The sequence below is a fragment of the Ceraceosorus guamensis genome, assembly GCF_003144195.1.
Source record: "Ceraceosorus guamensis strain MCA 4658 unplaced genomic scaffold IE81scaffold_38, whole genome shotgun sequence".
Lineage (NCBI taxonomy): Eukaryota > Fungi > Basidiomycota > Exobasidiomycetes > Ceraceosorales > Ceraceosoraceae > Ceraceosorus > Ceraceosorus guamensis.
In genome coordinates this window covers 73,093-89,958 of record NW_020290033.1, presented here as the reverse complement: position 1 = coordinate 89,958, position 16,866 = coordinate 73,093, and the positions used below count along the sequence as shown (strand labels likewise).

The window sequence follows — 16,866 nt, the reverse complement described above, 5'->3', positions numbered from 1 at the left end:
TGTGATGCTGGGTACATTTGCGATGTGTATGGCCATGTGACGGCGATCGGCTGGGCATACCCAGGCGATAAAGATGATCCGTGGACCAGCATCACGTCTGCAGCACTTGAGGTACTGGAGGACCGGCGCTCATGATTTCTTGTTCTCTCTTCTTCAAAACTCTCGCAGGCTCGCAGCGGCTTGAAAGACAAGAATATCGCCAAAAGGATATTCCGCTGCTCTTTAAGCTCATCAAATTATGTGACCATGCTGAGTTGAGTCAATGAGAGGGTCATTGGATGCTGGAGGCGTCTGTCTGATGAGGAGGGTGTGGCTTGCATCTGAAATGTGCTTCTGGCTCAACTCCGACCGGGCCGTACAGTGGAGGAGACTCGTGGCTCTTCTAATGCTCTCGCCTTTCTGGCGCCACACTCACTGAAGGGCTGCACTCACTCGACCGCACCTGCATCGAGATGCATAGATTGCTGAGGGATGAATGTTGCCAGTTGCTAGGTCCCACACTGCAGCGGTGCCGCGGATCCTAAGCTGTTCGGTTGAGCTTGTTGACGCGCAGTGCTGCAGCGCAAGAATCTCCTCCCAGATGGCATGAGGTCCCATCGTCGATACAGAGGTCCGCTGCGACTATGAGGACTCGATACCGTGCACTGCTGGGGCTGTGGGGGGATGATTACACTCGCACTCGCAACTGCAAGGCATCCCATGATCTCGCTTCGGCAAGGCTACAGGCGTTGCCGCCCATGCCGACATCATACACGAGTGATGCGAGACAGCAGCACTCATGCAGTGCTCGCGTTACTGCATGGAGTCAAAGTGGCAGCCCCTAGCCACTCACGACTCACAGCACTGCTGCATGCATGTGACTTGAGTCACGCCGCGTATACGTGCATGCGGTGCTGGATGGACCAGGAGGGCAGGCAGCCTGCAGCAGGGCCCATGCAGCAGCTACAGTCACAGCAGTCACTCTACTCGGTGACCACAGCGGTCACTGATGCGAAGAGTCTCAAGAAAGGACCGGACCGGATCACCCGCGCGGGTAAGACGCGCTTCTTCACGCGATCCAGATGAATTTTGACTCACCATTCGTGATTCACGATTGTGATTGTGACAGCCCGCGCGGAACGGAGCGGTCTGGCTTTATAGACATCTCTGCAGTGGTCGCACCGTGGAGAGAGAGGTCATACATTTGCAGGGTCCCTATCCGCTTGTTTGGAACAAGCGGCAGCAGCAGCTGGCTTGTACGGAAACATTAATAAACGCGTCACGGAAGAGCAGCTATTCAGTCACGAGTGTGAGCACCTATACCAAGGCCAAGCGAGCGGAGTTGAGGCTCATAGATCGCTGCGTACAGCTACCGGTGCAGAGCGCGCCCGACCAACGACGCGCTCGGCTCCAGCAGCCTTCATTTCCCTTCGCAGCTACTTACAAGCAAGAATATTCATTCGCTCATTCACTCATCCGCTCAGTCTCACGACTACCAGTGAAGTAAGCAGCGTCCAGCCTCAATATCGCAAGTCTCTCTGCGTGTCGCATCTGCCTGGACCAGGAGCGATTACGACGACCTACCACCACCACCTTTGCCATACCGCCATCCTTTTGTGCCACAGACTCTAGACATTCGTGCACATCCGCCAGCGACCCATCGGCTTCTTTGAATACCACACCCTACCGCTAGGCTCGTGAGCTGTCAGCAGCGCTCTTCTCCTATTCAACTTCTCCACCACTGTCCATCAAAGAGCTGCACCCGTAGAGCGCTCGTCTGAAGCGAGCGCTTCTACGACCCGGCTAGTCACCACGTCGCCATCCCGCAAGCGTCCGGCTTCATCTCAAGGAGGGCCTGAAGAAGAGGCTTCGCAACGAACAGCATCCACCGGCCACGCACGCGGTGTCAGCGCTGGTGGACAGTCTGGAGGAGGGGCATCACAGCCCTCGCCTGCAGGCGGGGCGCGACAGGAAGAGAGCAGGAAAAAGCGCGTAACTCCTCCACCTCCCCAAGGTCTTGACCAAGCGGTCAGGCCCATTCCACCCAAATTCGAGCGCAGACGCTCTGGCCTCTCTCCCAGCAGACGCGCAGCAGTCAACGCCAGCAGTCCGCGAAGTAGCGGAACGGCGAGCTTCGATTTCGAGAGGAGGGGCAGCGTAGCGAGCTTCACCTCTCAAGGGTCAGAGACTGCATCGATTTCCGCCCTTGTTGGCCTCTCAACGCATCCATCGGGGTCGGTGCAAGCCACTTCCGCTCCGCTTTCTGCTCCTGCCACCGCTGCACTCCACGATCCAGCTGCTGCGGCAGCCCTTTTGGGAGTCGCTTCTCAGACCGGCCCTCGGCCCCGCACTGTAGCTGCTGCAGTCGAAGCGGCAATAGCTTCACCCCAATTTCGCGTCCCTGCGACACCATCAGAGCAAGCAAGAGCACAAATCAGTGAGGAAGCAGCGGTACCATCTGCACACACGCACGGCAGCCGGTCAAGCTCGATCAGCCTGTCCGCTCCGCAAATTTCGGAATCCAGCCCGCAGACGCATTCCAGAGGATTTAGTGCGGCTGCTGCGAACGCTGCGTTTAGAGCAGCTGCCGATTCCGCAAGCACAGCTACAAGCGGCGCGAAGCCAACGGGAACCGCAGCGTCACAAAGTACGAGGCGCGGGGTGCCTGCCATCGCCACTCAGACCGGATCTTCGCGAGGGCGTGCCAGTGCAAATAGCGCACACCCGACCCCGCAATCTGCGCAAGCCTTCGCTTCCTCGCCGCCTGGTCGCTACACGCAAATTTCTTCGGCTTCCTCGCCTGACCAAGTCTTTCACGGAGCTGGGTCTCCCGGACATTCGATCGCGGGCAGTCGAGACTCGCCTTCGTACACAGGCGTCGTTCGCGGAGCTCCGGCTGTTTACGCCGACCGCAACTACGTCACCAGCGCTCACTTCGCATCGCCCGCTAGCAGCAGCTATTCGAGTCCTCCTGCCGGGGCAAGCTCTACAGTTCCTCGCGCTCCTTCTTTCGAGATGCTCGATCTCGACGAGACACTTCGTGCACTCTACTTTGCGCCCTTGCCTTTGATTGTATTGGACAACAATCGCACTGTGCGACTATGCAATCGACCTGCTGAGCATGTGAGTCGATTTTTGAAAGCCCCGATCGGTTTCGAACAGATGTCTTTCGCGAGGGCCCCTGACATGTACCCGACCTTCCGCGATTCGACAGCTCCTTCGAGTAGCCGCACCGGCCTGCACGGGGCAGCGGTTTGAGAGCTTGGTTGCGCCAACATCTCGGAATACCTTCACTTTAGCTCTCAACGAGGCAGTAAGTCAACAAGCCCAGATCTTAGCATGGCACGGTATCTATGCATTGTGTGCTTAAATCGGCACCTCGCCACGCCGCGCAGTCTCAAACGGTGGAAAAATGGACAGGTCCGACGATGACGCGAGTTTTGATGCGCACCGGGGAAGAGCAGCAGCCGTTGCAGTGCGACCTCAGCATCAGTGCATGGGTGAGTACCTGTCAGAGCAGTGGATCGTCTTGATATCTCGCCGCTAACGTGCTTCATGAATCCTACCATGAACAGGGAACATCTGACCAAATGTTTTCGCCTGCTGATGGCGGCCATACCTTTTTGAATCGAGAGGCTTCCTCAGCAGACAAGGCTGTCGCTGCGTCTAGCGCCGCCCAACTGTCACCCCGGACAACACCTCAAAGCGTCCCTGCTGAAGACCAAAGCTCGCCGCCCAACGGTCGCTCCGAAGCTTTGGCTAGCGCGTCAGCGCACCACCTCCCGCACGAGTCGATGTTCACAATCTCCATAGCGCCAGTGTGAGTCTAGCGCACTGCATTCCTCGCGAACCGTGGAAGCTGACCACTGCGCAATGGCGCTTTCAGTCGAACTGGGGAGAGGCGCTCCAGTCCAGGGGGAGGTCACCTGACCAAAGCGGACATGCTACGCGAAAGTGTCCTGCATACAATCGAAGTGCCCATGCTCGCCTTGAACTGCGAAGGCACTACGATGATCACGAATCGTGCAGCGAATGATGTGCTAAGCATTTTCAGACGACAGCAACCAGTCAAGAGAGAGAAGAAGGATGGCGATTCAACGCTCGATCCTAACGTGGTCAACACGGAAATCGATCTGACGTGGATCACCGAGAATATGGACTGCTACGACGAGAACTTCGAGCACCCTATCCCCGAAAGCGAGTTCCCAATCTATCGCGCAACAGTTTTGGCGCAGCCGACCGCTGCTAAAGTCATGGGTATCGAAAATCCTTTCACTGGTCGCCGCATCGTCATGGAGATCTCTGGTCGGCCGATACGTGACAACGGAGGCTTCGGGGAGCACATTGGCGGCCTGATCACCTTCCGCGACGTCACCGGCGAGCGTGCTAAGCGCGAAGAAGACATCCAGGAACAGGGTGATGCTTACTTCAAGCAGCTGTGCGACGCCATGCCCCAGCTTGTCTGGGTGACAACTCCTACTGGCTTTGTCGAATGGTATTCGAAGGCGTGGTACGATTACACTGGTCAGGACGAGCAGGACGCGCAAGGCGTCGGATGGGGCTCTGTCCTTGCTCCTGAGGTGCGTAGTCTTGGTGAGGAACACGTAGAACGGCGACTGATGCTCTACATTGACTTGAACAGGACGTGCCCGAGACCAACCGGAGGTGGAGCCACTCTTTGCGAACTGGGGAACAGTATGAGACAGCTTACCGGTGCAAGAGAAAGGATGGCGTGTACAGATGGTTCTTGGGTCGAGCACGCCCGTTCCGTGATGCGCGTACTGGTGCTATCAAAGTGAGTCTGGTCGCGTAAGAACACTCGGGAGCAGGACTCACTCGCAATGTCTTCTCAAAAGGGCTGGGCTGGCTCTTGTACGGACATCCACGATCAGGTAGAGGCCCTTGCTGCAAGTCGCCAGGCCCAGACTCAGCTGGAAAGCGTCATCAATCAGGCCGCCATGACCCTCTGGGCGATAGATAGAGAAGGAGTCGTAACTGTGGCTGAAGGTCCAGGCGTGCGTCAGCTCAAGCTCATGGCGCCCACCACACCAATGGGCTCTGAGCGCGACGTGAGTACGAGCCAAGCAGATCGCGCGAGCGAAGACGGCATGCAGATGCAAGCCTCCAGCAATAGTAACAGCAACAGCAATAGCAACAGCAGCAACAGCAGATATCGCCATTCGATGATCGGGCGCAGCGTCTACGATGTCTGGAACTCCGTCGAAATCAGATTGGCCATCCAGAAGGCGCTAGCCGGCGAATCCGTTGTCGAAGAGATGGAAATCGAAGGGCGGCACTTTAGAACGAGCTACAATCCTCTGCGAGCCTCTGACCCAGAGGCACCGATCGCAGGCTTGCCCACAGAAACCTATGAGAGTGAGATCATAGGAGTCGTTGGATCGTCGATGGACATTACGGAGCGCAAGCGAGCTCAGATCAGGATGGAGGAAAGCTTGATCGAAAAGTCCCGCGCACTGGCAGCTGAAGGCGCGGCTAGGGAAGCGAGCCGATTAAAGTCGGAATTTTTGGCGAACATGTCTCACGAGATTCGCACTCCCATTGCTGGTGTAATTGGTCTGTCCGAGCTGCTGCTGGACGAGAAGCTCACGACTCAGCAGCGTGACTATGCAGAGACGATTCAAAGATCGGCGGAAGGCCTACTGACGGTCATCAACGATGTGCTCGACTTTTCAAAGGTCGAGATAGGCAAATTAGACGTGGAAAGAGCTCCGTTCAATTTGGAGGTCGTTTTGCGGGATCAAAAACGGATGTTGAGCTTTGCTACGCAAAAGAAAGGGCTAGATTTCCGGGACTCCGTCAGATTGGGCTACAAGGGTATGCTGCTTGGTGACGCTGGTCGCCTGCGTCAAGTCATCACAAACATTCTCACCAACGCTATCAAGTTCACGTCGGAAGGATACATCTCCTTGGATGTTGCAGAGGTCAAGGAAGACGCTGAGCACCTCACTGTGCGATTTGATGTGCGCGATACAGGTTGCGGCATTTCGACCGAAGTTCTATCTCGCCTCTTTCAACCCTTCAGTCAAGCAGATCCTTCCACTGCTAGACGATTCGGAGGCACTGGTCTGGGCTTGAGCATTTCCAAGAATCTCGTCGAGCTCATGCACGGCAAGATCGGGCTGAACTCGGTTGAGGGGCAGGGATCCCACGCATGGTTCTGGGTACCCTTCCTAAAGGCCAAAGAACCTTCCATCAGCGACATGGATGAGAAGACGTCTGCGAAAGTGCTAGCCGATTCGGCAGCCGGCAACGTGGGCATGCCAGGACTTGAGCGCAATCCTTTGTCGCGGCCACGCAAGGACATTTGGATCCTCATCGCAGAGGACAATTTGGTCAATGCGCAAATCGCGAGCAAGAACCTTCGCAAGATGGGCTTCAGCTGTCGGACGGCTGAGAACGGCAAGCTTGCCCTTGACGAGTTGGGCCGTAACACGTACGATGCAGGTAAGACGCTCAAGAGGTGCAAGCGTTCATGTACCTTTGAGCTGATCCCCTGGCCGGTCGTCTATCTCAGTGCTCATGGACTGTCAAATGCCAGAGGTGAGCAGAGACACATTGGACGTTGTAAATTCCCTCTGACGGTTATCGTGCTCCACAGATGGACGGGTATGAAGCAACGCGACTTATTCGAGCTTCACAGAATACCGACACGAGAAGTTTGCCGGTCATTGCTTTGACCGCTTCTGCTATCAAAGGCGATCGAGAGCGAGCGCTGGAAGCTGGAATGAATGACTACATCTCCAAGGTGCGCTGTAGGCCGGGATCTTGCGAGGCGCACCTTATTTGTCGTCACTCGCGCCGCTATGATTGACACTGACATTACTCGCATGTCCACTTCTGAGCGCAGCCTGTGAAGCGTCCTCTGTTGGAGTCTACGTTGTGCAGATGGCTCTACGATCAGGACGCCCGCCAAAGCCTTTCGAGGTATTCGAATCCTCCTTTGTCGCCTACGCCCGAGGACGCGTCTCCCGTGACGGCGGCGGCAGTGTCTGCGGCCTTGGGCACCAGCGCGCCTCTGAGCTCACAAGCCATACAAGCTTCGCTGGATGTTGGACCCTCGCCACGAAGCCAGGAAGACACGACGGCTCTGGGCGCCACGGGCAAGTCACCGGGTCTTTCCCCGAGCAGCACTGTCAGTCAAGTTCAACGCACTCTCAAAGTGAACACCTCAGATGCTTTGACCACGGCAGCAGAGCTCTTGGCCGCTCGGCGCGCGTCCGACGAAGGATCGCCGAGCGTGAGGTTGAAACGACCACCTCTAGGGTCGAGAAGCCACTCGCACAACCCCAGCTCCACAACTAGCGAAGAGTCGCTCTCTTATGCCAAGATGACAGGCGCCAAGTCGTACCAGCAAGCAGCGCCGCCAGGGGTGCCGCGAATGGTCCGTCGCTCAAGCCGCGAACAAGGAGGAATGGGAAGAGATTTGGAAGGCGAAGTGCTGAAAGCTGTGGCTGGACTGGCTAGCGAGCCCAGGCTGGAAGCGGCGATGGAGAATTCGGAGGGGGAACAACTTGAGCAACTACTTGCCCAGGCGCACGCGCAAGCGGCCGGAGATATTTCTAGCGACACTCTGCCTCATATTACGGACCAACAAGTCGATGCGGACGGCGACTCGCCCATGCCCGACGCTGTGTACGGCCCGTAACTGCCATCAGGATGTGTCAATCCCGGCACGGACGAGCCTGTGACACTGGACTGCATGCATCTCTTCGACATTCTTCCGCCTTTGTTTCGTGGAAACCTTTTGCTTCATGTGCACAGTATCCTTTTCTCTCGTATATCTTCTCTCGTATGCAAAAAGCGACATTTCCTCGGTTTTGACTGTGCAGCATCTCCTTGGCCACGCATGTATCCATGTATCCTCTGCCATGATGCCGCAGTAGAAGAATGCCATGGCTCTTTGGTGTCATAAAGCATCTCGCTCTGGTCTGAAGCTGCGTAGAAGCGAGGACAGACTCATTACTGGCACTACCTTGACCTATTGTGGGACCTGCGATTCTCGAATCGTGGACGACCTCCTATCACACCGCTCGCCGGTCGAGTCGCTAGGCCTCTCAAGGAGAGGGGGAGGCCTGGCCAGTCGTCTGATAGACACTTGTGTGGAGTTGTGAAAGCTTGGTCCAGACGTCGCAGCATGCACCCAAACGCTTCCTGATGCTGGTAATGTGCACCCCGTCGTCACCTGCCAGACCGCCAGTGAACAAGCAAGGCCGCATGCAGCTCTTCAGAATATGAATTGACATCTTGACCTGTGAGCTTGAGAGCAGCTATGGACATTGCGCGCATGGACGCGTACAGCGAAAGCCTTAGATGCCAGCTGTGATTCCTTTGCTACCTCCGCCCACTCTGCCACTGAGCGGAATCACCTCTCCACTCTTGTCCAGTACCGCTTCAAACCTTTGAATCACAAAGAGCTTCTCTTGAGAAGGTCTGTAGGATTTGAAGTAGATCGTTGCAGTCTCCTCTGAGCGGGTGAGAAGAAGAGTGAGAAGGTATGAGCGGAGAGCAGAGATTTCAGGTCGAGATTGAAGAACGCGGAGCTCACCAGAAGGTCCTTTGACCTGAAAGTTAATGTCTATCCGGCCTTGCATCATATTGATCTGGAAATTAGCACCAGAAGAGATGATAAAGGTGTCAATAATCAACGGGCGAACAGAGACGTGTTTGCAGGGCGGATGACATTGACTCGCACTCACACCACCTCCCACCCAAGCATCGCCCAGCAACCAGGAGCTTCTGACCAATTTAACGTCTCCTAAATCAGCATCCACTTCATCCAGACTAGCGATCTTTCCCACGCCCAACCTCTTTCTGAGCGAGACATTCTCCTTTGCCTGATCCAGCGCAGCTCTTAAAACACTGCTGCTCAGTCGTTCCTTGTTGGTTGCGTGTGCTGTGAAGAGCGCCCAGGAGGAGAGAATTGCTGTACCTAGACCTAGGGCGAAGAGCACACGACTGGAGGTGGAAGGTAGGGACGGCAAAGAACGAGGAGAGGCATAGGGACGTGAGGCGTCCGTTGCTAGCCTTTGTGATCGATGTCGCGTCTGCGAAGGGTAGTATTGGGTTGAGCTTGAGGCGAAGCCCTTCTGATCGGCCCTAGTATCCAGACGGCGGAAGTTCTTGCCCAGGCTTAGCGCGCTGGCAGCATCAACGCGAGCTCGGACTGTCATGCTATCCAACCCGTGAAAAGTGGACCGAGAATGAAGACGACGTAGCTGGTACATGCCCTGAGGCCGCAAGGGTTGTCCGTAAGCTCGCAGAGGCGCTGCTAGAGCAGCGAATGCACCCTGAATGGGGAACACAGATGACATCTTCACGGCAGGTCACAGTTGTGAGGAAGGCTGTATGCACTAAGCCCGGATCCTCTTAACGCCCGCTGCTTGCTTCGTGGAGGTGGGGTGCACCAAATCCGCAGGACCTTGACACTTGCCAAATTGAGGTGAACACCGATCCGGTTGCTGTAGCCAAGTGAACAGTCAGTCAGAAGATTGTCTCTGCTTAGCACACACGCAGCCCAACCAGCTCAAATTGTGCACCTCCACCGCCATGCAACGAGTGACCACACATTTGGATGTTTTGCGCGCGGGCGGTGGACGACGCTCCGGTAGCATGTCACGTGACTGCCCCGGGCCAGTCATTCGCGCGCAAGCGAGAAAAAAGTCGTGAGTGATGCGCAAGGGAAACTGACTTTGCAGACAGAGAAGGAATTTGAGTACTCACACTTCCGGCTCTCTACATGAAATCACACTCCTGACTCACGACTCAACGGATGGATTGTGGATCGAAGTGGCTTCGATGACGATTCCGCATTCGTGATTCCCAAATATTGATCAGTCAAAATTCCAAAGCTGCACAACTCATCTTTGGACCCCATCACTGCCTCGCACCCGACATTGACAGCTGCTCGAAGCGTTCCGCATAGCGTACTTCCGAAGAAAAGCCTCCTCTTTGCCGCAAAGCCATGCCGAAGCGCTCCAAGGTCGCAGGGCCTTCGACGTCGCCCGAAGCACAAGATGAAATCTCGGCGCTCGAATCATCCTCTCGTCCTAGCGCTGCTCTCAAATTACGACCTTCCAAACGCGCAGGTTTGCCAGCTACCGCCGAGGAGAGCAGATTAGCGAGCTCCCTCTTTGGCACGCCTGCTGCGAATGATGGGCGCCAAGATGAACGAAAGAGGCGAAGGCTTGATGCGCTGGAGCAGAAGGAGACGGGCAGGGAACATGTCTTGGATGAGGATGTGAGTGGTAGACCATGCGTGGGCTCGAGCGATGCTCATTGACCCTCGGCCCATTTCGCAGCTCTTTACGATTGAAGGCGTGGGAAGCGAAAGTGAAATTGAGGAGGAGGAAAAGGGCAGCGAAGACTTCAGCGATGATGACGACGACCATACCGAGGCTACAGAGCTTGAGGATGATGCCGCGCTCGGCGAGTCCGATCATGAAGCAAAAGAAGGGGGCGCACTTCAGGCAGACTCGGACTCTGCAGATGAAGGCGAAGAATCAGATCCTCGGATACTTCCAACGACGACTCGGCGACCTGCCTGGACTGACTCGGCACTCTCATCACTACAGGTGGCGCTGGCGGGCCCATCTGCTCGCGCTATGGATGGCTCTTTCGTCGGGACAAAGAGGCTGAGGAAGTTGCGAAATGATCCTGATGAGACGCACGTCTCCGGCGTGGAGTACGAGAGGAGACTTCGAGAGATGTGAGTGTAACCTCATCAGCAGTCGCCAGACTCGAGCTTTGGGAACCTCGCTTGAGCCCGCCCAATGCCTGAGACTGCGAGCAAATTGCCGATCGAGGCAGGGCAAGTGGCATTGTGTCTGACCCGATTTCGCTTGGCCTATATCATTGCAGGTACGAGCGTTTACATCCTCGACCAGCGTGGGCAAAGTCCGCTGCAAGCGCTTCCAACAACGCCACGAATGCAGGTTTGTCCTCTCTACTTTCGAAAGCTGGGACGCTGGTTAGGCCCACCAAGCAGACCAAGCAAGCACCTCTCCCCCGGGAGAAGATTCAGCTGCGAAGAGCTAGGGATGCGAATCAGGTGGTGACTTCTTCTGCGGGACAGGATGGAGCAGCAGCTCTGGCTGGCATCGAGTGCATCGATTGGCACCCCTCGACGAGGACCAGGTTGATGCTCACTGCAAGCAGAGACAGAATAGTCAGGCTCTTTGAGGTGAGACATAGCAGTGGTTGCGACTTGTATCTTCTAGGCTAAGACGTCAGTTCTCTGCTATCTCGTTCAGATTGACGGCACGACAAATCCGCTCTTGCAGTCCGTATCTGTTCCATCGCTACCCTTGACACGTGCTTCTTTTCATCCTAGCGGCAGCAGCATCTTGCTCGCGGGCCCACGGCCCTACCTCTATGCATACGATCTCCAATCTGGAAGATCGATTCGATCGACACCATGGAGAGGTGGTGGAGCACACAGCGATGCGGATTGCGCTGAACGAGATCTCAGTTTTGCTAGATTCCAACCCGATCGTGCAACAGGTGGCAGTGGCAGACTGTTGGCCGTTGGAGGAAGAAGAGGTGCTATTCATCTGCTGGACTGGGGATCTGGATCGTCCGGAGGAGGGGCGGCTGGAGGAGGAGGGGCGGGTCTGGCGTCCACGCTGAGATCCAACTCTGCCGTGTGTGGCATGTCGTGGGATCAGAGCCCGAGCGCCGGAGGCAATCGATTATTGACGCTAAACCAGGGCGGCACGGTGCACGTGTGGGACGTGAGAAGTATGAGGGCGCAAGTGGAAAGGAGGGATGTGGACCTGTTTGCTCCCAAAGGGCTCGAAGGAAACTGCGACGCCACGCTCTGGGCAGCTGGAAGCGAAGGAGGCGTCGTATCTATCTATGACAAAGAACTTGCAAAGGCGGATAAGATGCAGGATGATGCGGCGCACATTGGCACCGTGTCGGCCAGAAAGACCATCGAAAACCTCAAGACTAGCATCACTAGCATGAAGTGGAACCACGATGGATCAGTATTGGCCTTAGCAAGCAGGAGCGTCAAGGATGCTCTGAGGCTAGTGAGTGTCGCCGTGATGCGCGCTTAGGCGGTTTCATTGAAGCCACACTGACAGTCTCGATCCGAATCCCCTCTCTCTTAGGTGCACGCTCCTACCCTGACCGCCTTTTCGAATTGGCCAACTTCCAGCACTCCTTTGGGACACGTGACCGATTTAGCCTTTTCCAACGCTTCCGAGTACCTTGCTGTGGCCAACAGCCGTGGCAAGGTGCTCCTGTATGCTCTTTCACACTACAATGCTTGACGGATGTCACAGACTCTGAATGCATGCCGACCCGCTTCTTTGTAGGAGATTTTGACATGCCTTGTCAAACGTGGATTTCAGGCGTGGAAAAGAATCACGAATTTTGCACCTTGGTAGAGCATCCAACCGAGAATATTTGATCATGCTGTAGACGTTCGAATGGTGAGAGGTTGACCAGCGGGGTCGCTAACAAACAGAACTGAGGAGACGGATGCATCAAAGAAAAGAAGGAGGAAGCAAAGCAGAGGCAAAGAGAAAGAGATTCAAAGGCAGAGCAAGGCGACACATTGGCGGATCTGCGATACACTTCAATGTGTAGTCCTCTCCTGGCCTTTGGGCCCTGATCTCCATGTTACGGAACAGGATCACGAATTCATAAGGCACACTGCGGCTCACTGTACCTCTCACCGCCAAATTGCTGTTCATGCGTGTTACTGCGACATCTTGCCCGCAAGCTCTTGCGCTTCTGCTTTGCACTGTCAAGTAATCCCGCTAGGCACTGGTCATCTTATGCACGGCTTGGTGCAAGAAGTGGGCTGCTGGCAAAGAGCCCTTCTCGCAGGGTGAGGCTCGTCGTCCGTCGGGGATGGGAAATCGTCGCCATCAAGCATACTGTGGTCGTCGATGCCTCCCGCAGTACATTCTTAGTTGTGCGCCGGTCAGGGAGGGGCAATCTCCGACTCATGATCGAAGCGCGTGATCGGTATCCGACGCATTGCAGCAGCTGTCAATCAAGAATCTTGAATAAAGTAAATCACCTGCTCTACCCCGGGCTCCTTACGCAACCGAACACCTCCATTCGTGACCAGCCGTTCATGAACAACCTTTCGTGCATCTCTTAGACTTGCCACTACAGACTTCACGTACCTCCACACTCGCTTACAAGTCGAAGCAATCAAGGATAACCGTGAATCACGAATGAGGAATAGCCGTCGAGCGGGTGGCGGAAAGTCAGTCACGTGACGCTCGACCGTTCTTGAAACTTCGTGTTCTGCAGGTCTCTCATACGCAGGACTTGCCACGCAGGACTTTTGTGGTTCACGAGTCGATTGCTGTCATCATTGGATGCGCGGCGAACTTCGTTCACTTGGCTCACCCACACGCCTCGTTGGCCTAACGTTACTGGACGCAGTCGGCGCTCAGCATCCCGCCAGGCTTTTGCTCCTTTGCGCTCCACTTGTAAGACACACGCTACAGGTCTTCTCTCCCTTACCTCGTCGCCGTCTCGAAGCGGAGCTGCAGCGCCAACCCTCACAATTTGACCACTGCACCCGTACTCGCGCGTAGCACAGAACAGGGCGCCGATTCAAGCGCTCTCGTTCATTGGAAGATGTCGTTATTCTGCCCTACGTGTGCCAACGGGCTGTTGATAAGCACCGAGGGAGAAGGAAACAAATGGACCTGCCAAACTTGCCCTTACGAATTTCCCATCACCAAGCAAATGACTACGAGGGTCAGGCTGAGACGTAAGCAGGTGGACGATATCATGGGTGGAGAAGATGCTTGGAAGAATGTGGATGCTACGGATGGTGAGTCGCTCGGGAGCGAATGCATCATTGCGCTGCGCAGGGGGGCTTTGATCAATCTCGGAGTAGTGTGGCCATCACGTGCCCATGTAGAAGCTGACCCCGCCGCTCTGCCTCAAATGTCTGCTCCTCCGACCTTTGCACGCTTCGATCTCATCCAAAAGCCCCTTGTCCAAAATGCGAGAATCCCAAAGCTTTCTTCCTGCAGATTCAGATCAGATCAGCGGATGAGCCAAGTGAGTGCCGTCGCTCAAGTCGTAGTAGTGCGAGTGCAGCTTGAAGACAACAGCCCACGCGACAAAGACTGAGTCTATTTCCACCAACAATGTGCTTCGCGATGCAGTGACGACATTCTATAGATGCACAGAGAGGACATGTGGTCATCAGGTGAGTCTTTGCGCAAGCGCGTGGGTTAGGGAAGGGAACAGGGGGCCAACATCTGATGAAACGCGAGGAAGTCGAGGCTGACTGATACACGATTCTCACAACGTCTTCGCGTAGTGGCGAGAAGGATGAATGGTGTGTGGCTTTGGTAGCTCAACCTCACTCGTCGATCCTTCCGCTGCACGGCACCTTGATTGCTGCATCACGAGACCACAAGCACGGCTACTCGACGTACTTAAAGACCTCCAGATGCTCTGTTGAACAGCACACTGGACCAGCGTCAGCGTATTGCTGTCTGCACTCAGCGTTGTCTTTAGAAACGGAGAGCTGCTGCCCTCGACGTCAGCAAGCATGTCCTAATCAAAAGCATGACTCTCACTTCGCGCCTTGCGTTCTCCCCAGCTCGCGCATTCCCACCGCAATCATCAACTGTACCAGTATTCCTAGTCATTGCGCCTTTTACAGCACACCAAATTTCATGTGCGCATGCATACAAGCCATGCGCCAACGGATTGCATCGAGAAAGACTCGCGCTTCGAATCGGGGCTTCTATGGATGATTGAACACGTTGTACGCGCGTTCGCATGGGTCTGTCTCAGTTGTACATGTTGGCAGCCTCACTTTTCAGCAAGGTTGGAAACACCAGGCAGGTCCTTGCCCTCGAGCAGCTCGCTGTGATGAGGGCGTGCAAAAGCCTCGTGAGCAAGCAGACGGCGGCTTTTTGAAAGGGATGGAGAGTGTCACACTCACAGAGAAGCACCACCGCCAGTGCTGACGTGGCTGATGCCTTCCTCGGCCTTGTAGTTCGCAACAACGGTAGCTCTGAGAAGAAAGGTGTGGTTGCACAGAAGGTCAGCACAGGCGTAACCTTTGTGCGCGCCACTCCAAGTCTGTTATCTGCAACCGAGCGACCCAGACATTGATACCCACGTGTCTCCACCACCGACGATGACAGTCGCACCAGACTTCTCAGCTTCCAAGCAAGCGTCAAGCATGGCTTTAGATCCCTTCGCAAAGTTGGGAAATTCGAACACACCGGCCTATGCGGTTGAAGAGCATGAGAGGGGAAGGTCAGTATGGCTCGCCCCAAGCTCTGCGAGCTCGACTCACGGGTCCATTCCACAGAATGGTCTTTGCGCTCTTGATGGCGTCCTTGAACAGCTGCTGGCTCTTGGGTCCAGCGTCGAGACCCATCCATCCGTCCGGAATACCTTCTTCGTCCGTAGCAGCACCGACCTGAGCGTCCTTGTCGAACTTGTCGGCAGTAATGTAATCCACAGGGAAGACCAATTCCACATTGTTCTTCTTTGCCTTTTCCACGAGGCCAGCCACCTTTTGAGAGCCTGGCTCGTCGAACAGAGAATTGCCAATCTTGACATTGTCCAGGGTCTTTTTGAATGTGAACGCCATTCCTCCGCAGATGATGAGCTTGTTGACCTTGTCTAGCATGTTTTCAATCAACTGAATCTTGTCGGACACCTTTGCACCACCAAGAATGGCCAAAAATGGTCTCTCGGGGCTCTCCAGAGCTTTAGCAAAGAATTCGAGCTCCTTCTTCATCAAGAAACCGCTTGCTCGGGTGGGCAGATCCACGCCCACCATGGAGGAGTGCGCGCGATGAGCAGTGCCGAAGGCGTCGTTGATGTAAACATCTGCCAACTTGGTCAGACCGGATCTGAAAGCTTTGACCTGCTCAGCATCCGCCTTGACTTTTTCTCCGGCCTCGTTGACACCCTTTCCCTCCTCTTCGACGTGGAATCGCAGATTCTCGAGGAGGGCAATTTGTCCGCCGGAAAGCTTCGAGACGGCCGCTTCCACATGGTCACCCACCGAGTCGTGCAGGAACTCGACTGGCTTGCCCAGCAATTCGGAGACTTTGTCTGCTACGGGAGCGAGGGAGAACTTGGGAGTGACCTTACCATCTGGTCTACCCAAGTGAGATGCAAGAATGATGGCCTTTGCCTCTGTCGCACGGTGAGGGGCATAGCCTTTAGCATGCTAGCAGCCTGTCAAGCTACGACTTTAGAAGATGAGCACTCACGCTTTTCGATGGCGTACTTGATGGTGGGCAGAGCAGCAACGATACGTTGAGGGTTGGTGATGGTCTTGCCGTCCATGGGAACGTTGAAGTCGACGCGGATGAAGACGCGCTTGTCCTTCAGGTCCACATCGGTGATGGCCAGCTTCTTGGAGAGAGACATTTTGGCGGGAATTTCTTTTTTCAGCTCGAGATTTGTTTTAGTGAGCGAATGGAGATGAGGGTTGGAAATAGGAAGGAGAGCGCGGAGTGTGTACCCTCTTGACTGCGAGTCGAAATTTCATCGATCGCAATTTTCAACAATCTCTGGTTAGATTTCCAACGCCTTGGTGCCCTCTGCCTGCAGCATGCACTCAACCTTCGCGATTCACGAGTGCAGTCAAGAGTCTCTGATCAGGCTCTCACACACAGACAGCGAGGGAACCGCCATGCACATGCGAATTCACGATCAACATCTTCTGCTCTCCGATCATCGCTCGCTCGCCTATACGAGGTGAGGCGCTCGCTCCGCGTCCCGCGCCTCTCCGCGCGCCCCAACCCAAGCAAGCTCGATCACTCCGTCCAAAGCCGGCGGGCCCGTGCGTGCACCCTGGCGCGATGGACAAGAAATGCAGCATCACAATGTGACACGTGGCTTGATTCCACC

The 16,866-nt window shown here is 55.4% G+C and overlaps 6 protein-coding genes across 6 annotated transcripts; 4 read left to right on the top strand and 2 right to left on the bottom strand.

Annotated features, from left to right (window-relative positions):
- Nucleotides 1-421: 421 nt before the first annotated feature.
- IE81DRAFT_324225 (hypothetical protein) lies at nucleotides 422-1,073 on the top strand. Its single transcript, XM_025514176.1, has one exon. The coding sequence runs from the start codon at nucleotides 760-762 to the stop codon at nucleotides 1,063-1,065; it is 306 nt and encodes a 101-aa protein (XP_025368894.1). The 5' UTR covers nucleotides 422-759; the 3' UTR covers nucleotides 1,066-1,073.
- Nucleotides 1,074-2,949: 1,876 nt separating this feature from the next.
- IE81DRAFT_358218 (hypothetical protein) lies at nucleotides 2,950-8,108 on the top strand. Its single transcript, XM_025516701.1, has 10 exons — nucleotides 2,950-3,102; nucleotides 3,194-3,326; nucleotides 3,400-3,498; nucleotides 3,613-3,799; nucleotides 3,866-4,559; nucleotides 4,622-4,774; nucleotides 4,836-6,444; nucleotides 6,515-6,540; nucleotides 6,599-6,745; nucleotides 6,848-8,108. The coding sequence occupies exons 1-10, from the start codon at nucleotides 2,995-2,997 to the stop codon at nucleotides 7,643-7,645; spliced, it is 3,954 nt and encodes a 1,317-aa protein (XP_025368893.1). The 5' UTR covers nucleotides 2,950-2,994; the 3' UTR covers nucleotides 7,646-8,108.
- A 198-nt stretch (nucleotides 8,109-8,306) lies between these two features.
- On the bottom strand, nucleotides 8,307-9,311 carry IE81DRAFT_348063 (hypothetical protein; the record flags this gene model as incomplete). The annotated part of the gene is made up of 3 exons (XM_025516219.1): nucleotides 8,307-8,464; nucleotides 8,546-8,600; nucleotides 8,697-9,311. 3 exons carry the CDS (start codon nucleotides 9,309-9,311, stop codon nucleotides 8,307-8,309), a joined length of 828 nt encoding a protein of 275 aa, XP_025368892.1.
- Nucleotides 9,312-10,601: 1,290 nt separating this feature from the next.
- On the top strand, nucleotides 10,602-12,272 carry IE81DRAFT_291421 (WD40 repeat-like protein; the record flags this gene model as incomplete). The annotated part of the gene is made up of 6 exons (XM_025511900.1): nucleotides 10,602-10,705; nucleotides 10,858-11,179; nucleotides 11,250-11,424; nucleotides 11,477-11,572; nucleotides 11,599-12,029; nucleotides 12,111-12,272. The coding sequence occupies 6 exons, from the start codon at nucleotides 10,602-10,604 to the stop codon at nucleotides 12,270-12,272; spliced, it is 1,290 nt and encodes a 429-aa protein (XP_025368891.1).
- Nucleotides 12,273-13,602: 1,330 nt separating this feature from the next.
- IE81DRAFT_314731 (hypothetical protein) lies at nucleotides 13,603-14,381 on the top strand (the record flags this gene model as incomplete). The annotated part of the gene is made up of 3 exons (XM_025512511.1): nucleotides 13,603-13,801; nucleotides 13,963-14,034; nucleotides 14,142-14,381. The coding sequence occupies 3 exons, from the start codon at nucleotides 13,603-13,605 to the stop codon at nucleotides 14,264-14,266; spliced, it is 396 nt and encodes a 131-aa protein (XP_025368890.1). The 3' UTR covers nucleotides 14,267-14,381.
- Nucleotides 14,353-16,648, bottom strand: IE81DRAFT_324220 (putative PGK1-phosphoglycerate kinase). The gene is made up of 5 exons (XM_025514175.1): nucleotides 16,224-16,648; nucleotides 15,293-16,146; nucleotides 15,113-15,222; nucleotides 14,933-15,004; nucleotides 14,353-14,854 (listed from the first exon to the last, which is right to left on the bottom strand). The coding sequence occupies exons 1-5, from the start codon at nucleotides 16,381-16,383 to the stop codon at nucleotides 14,800-14,802; spliced, it is 1,251 nt and encodes a 416-aa protein (XP_025368889.1). The 5' UTR covers nucleotides 16,384-16,648; the 3' UTR covers nucleotides 14,353-14,799.
- Nucleotides 16,649-16,866: the final 218 nt, after the last annotated feature.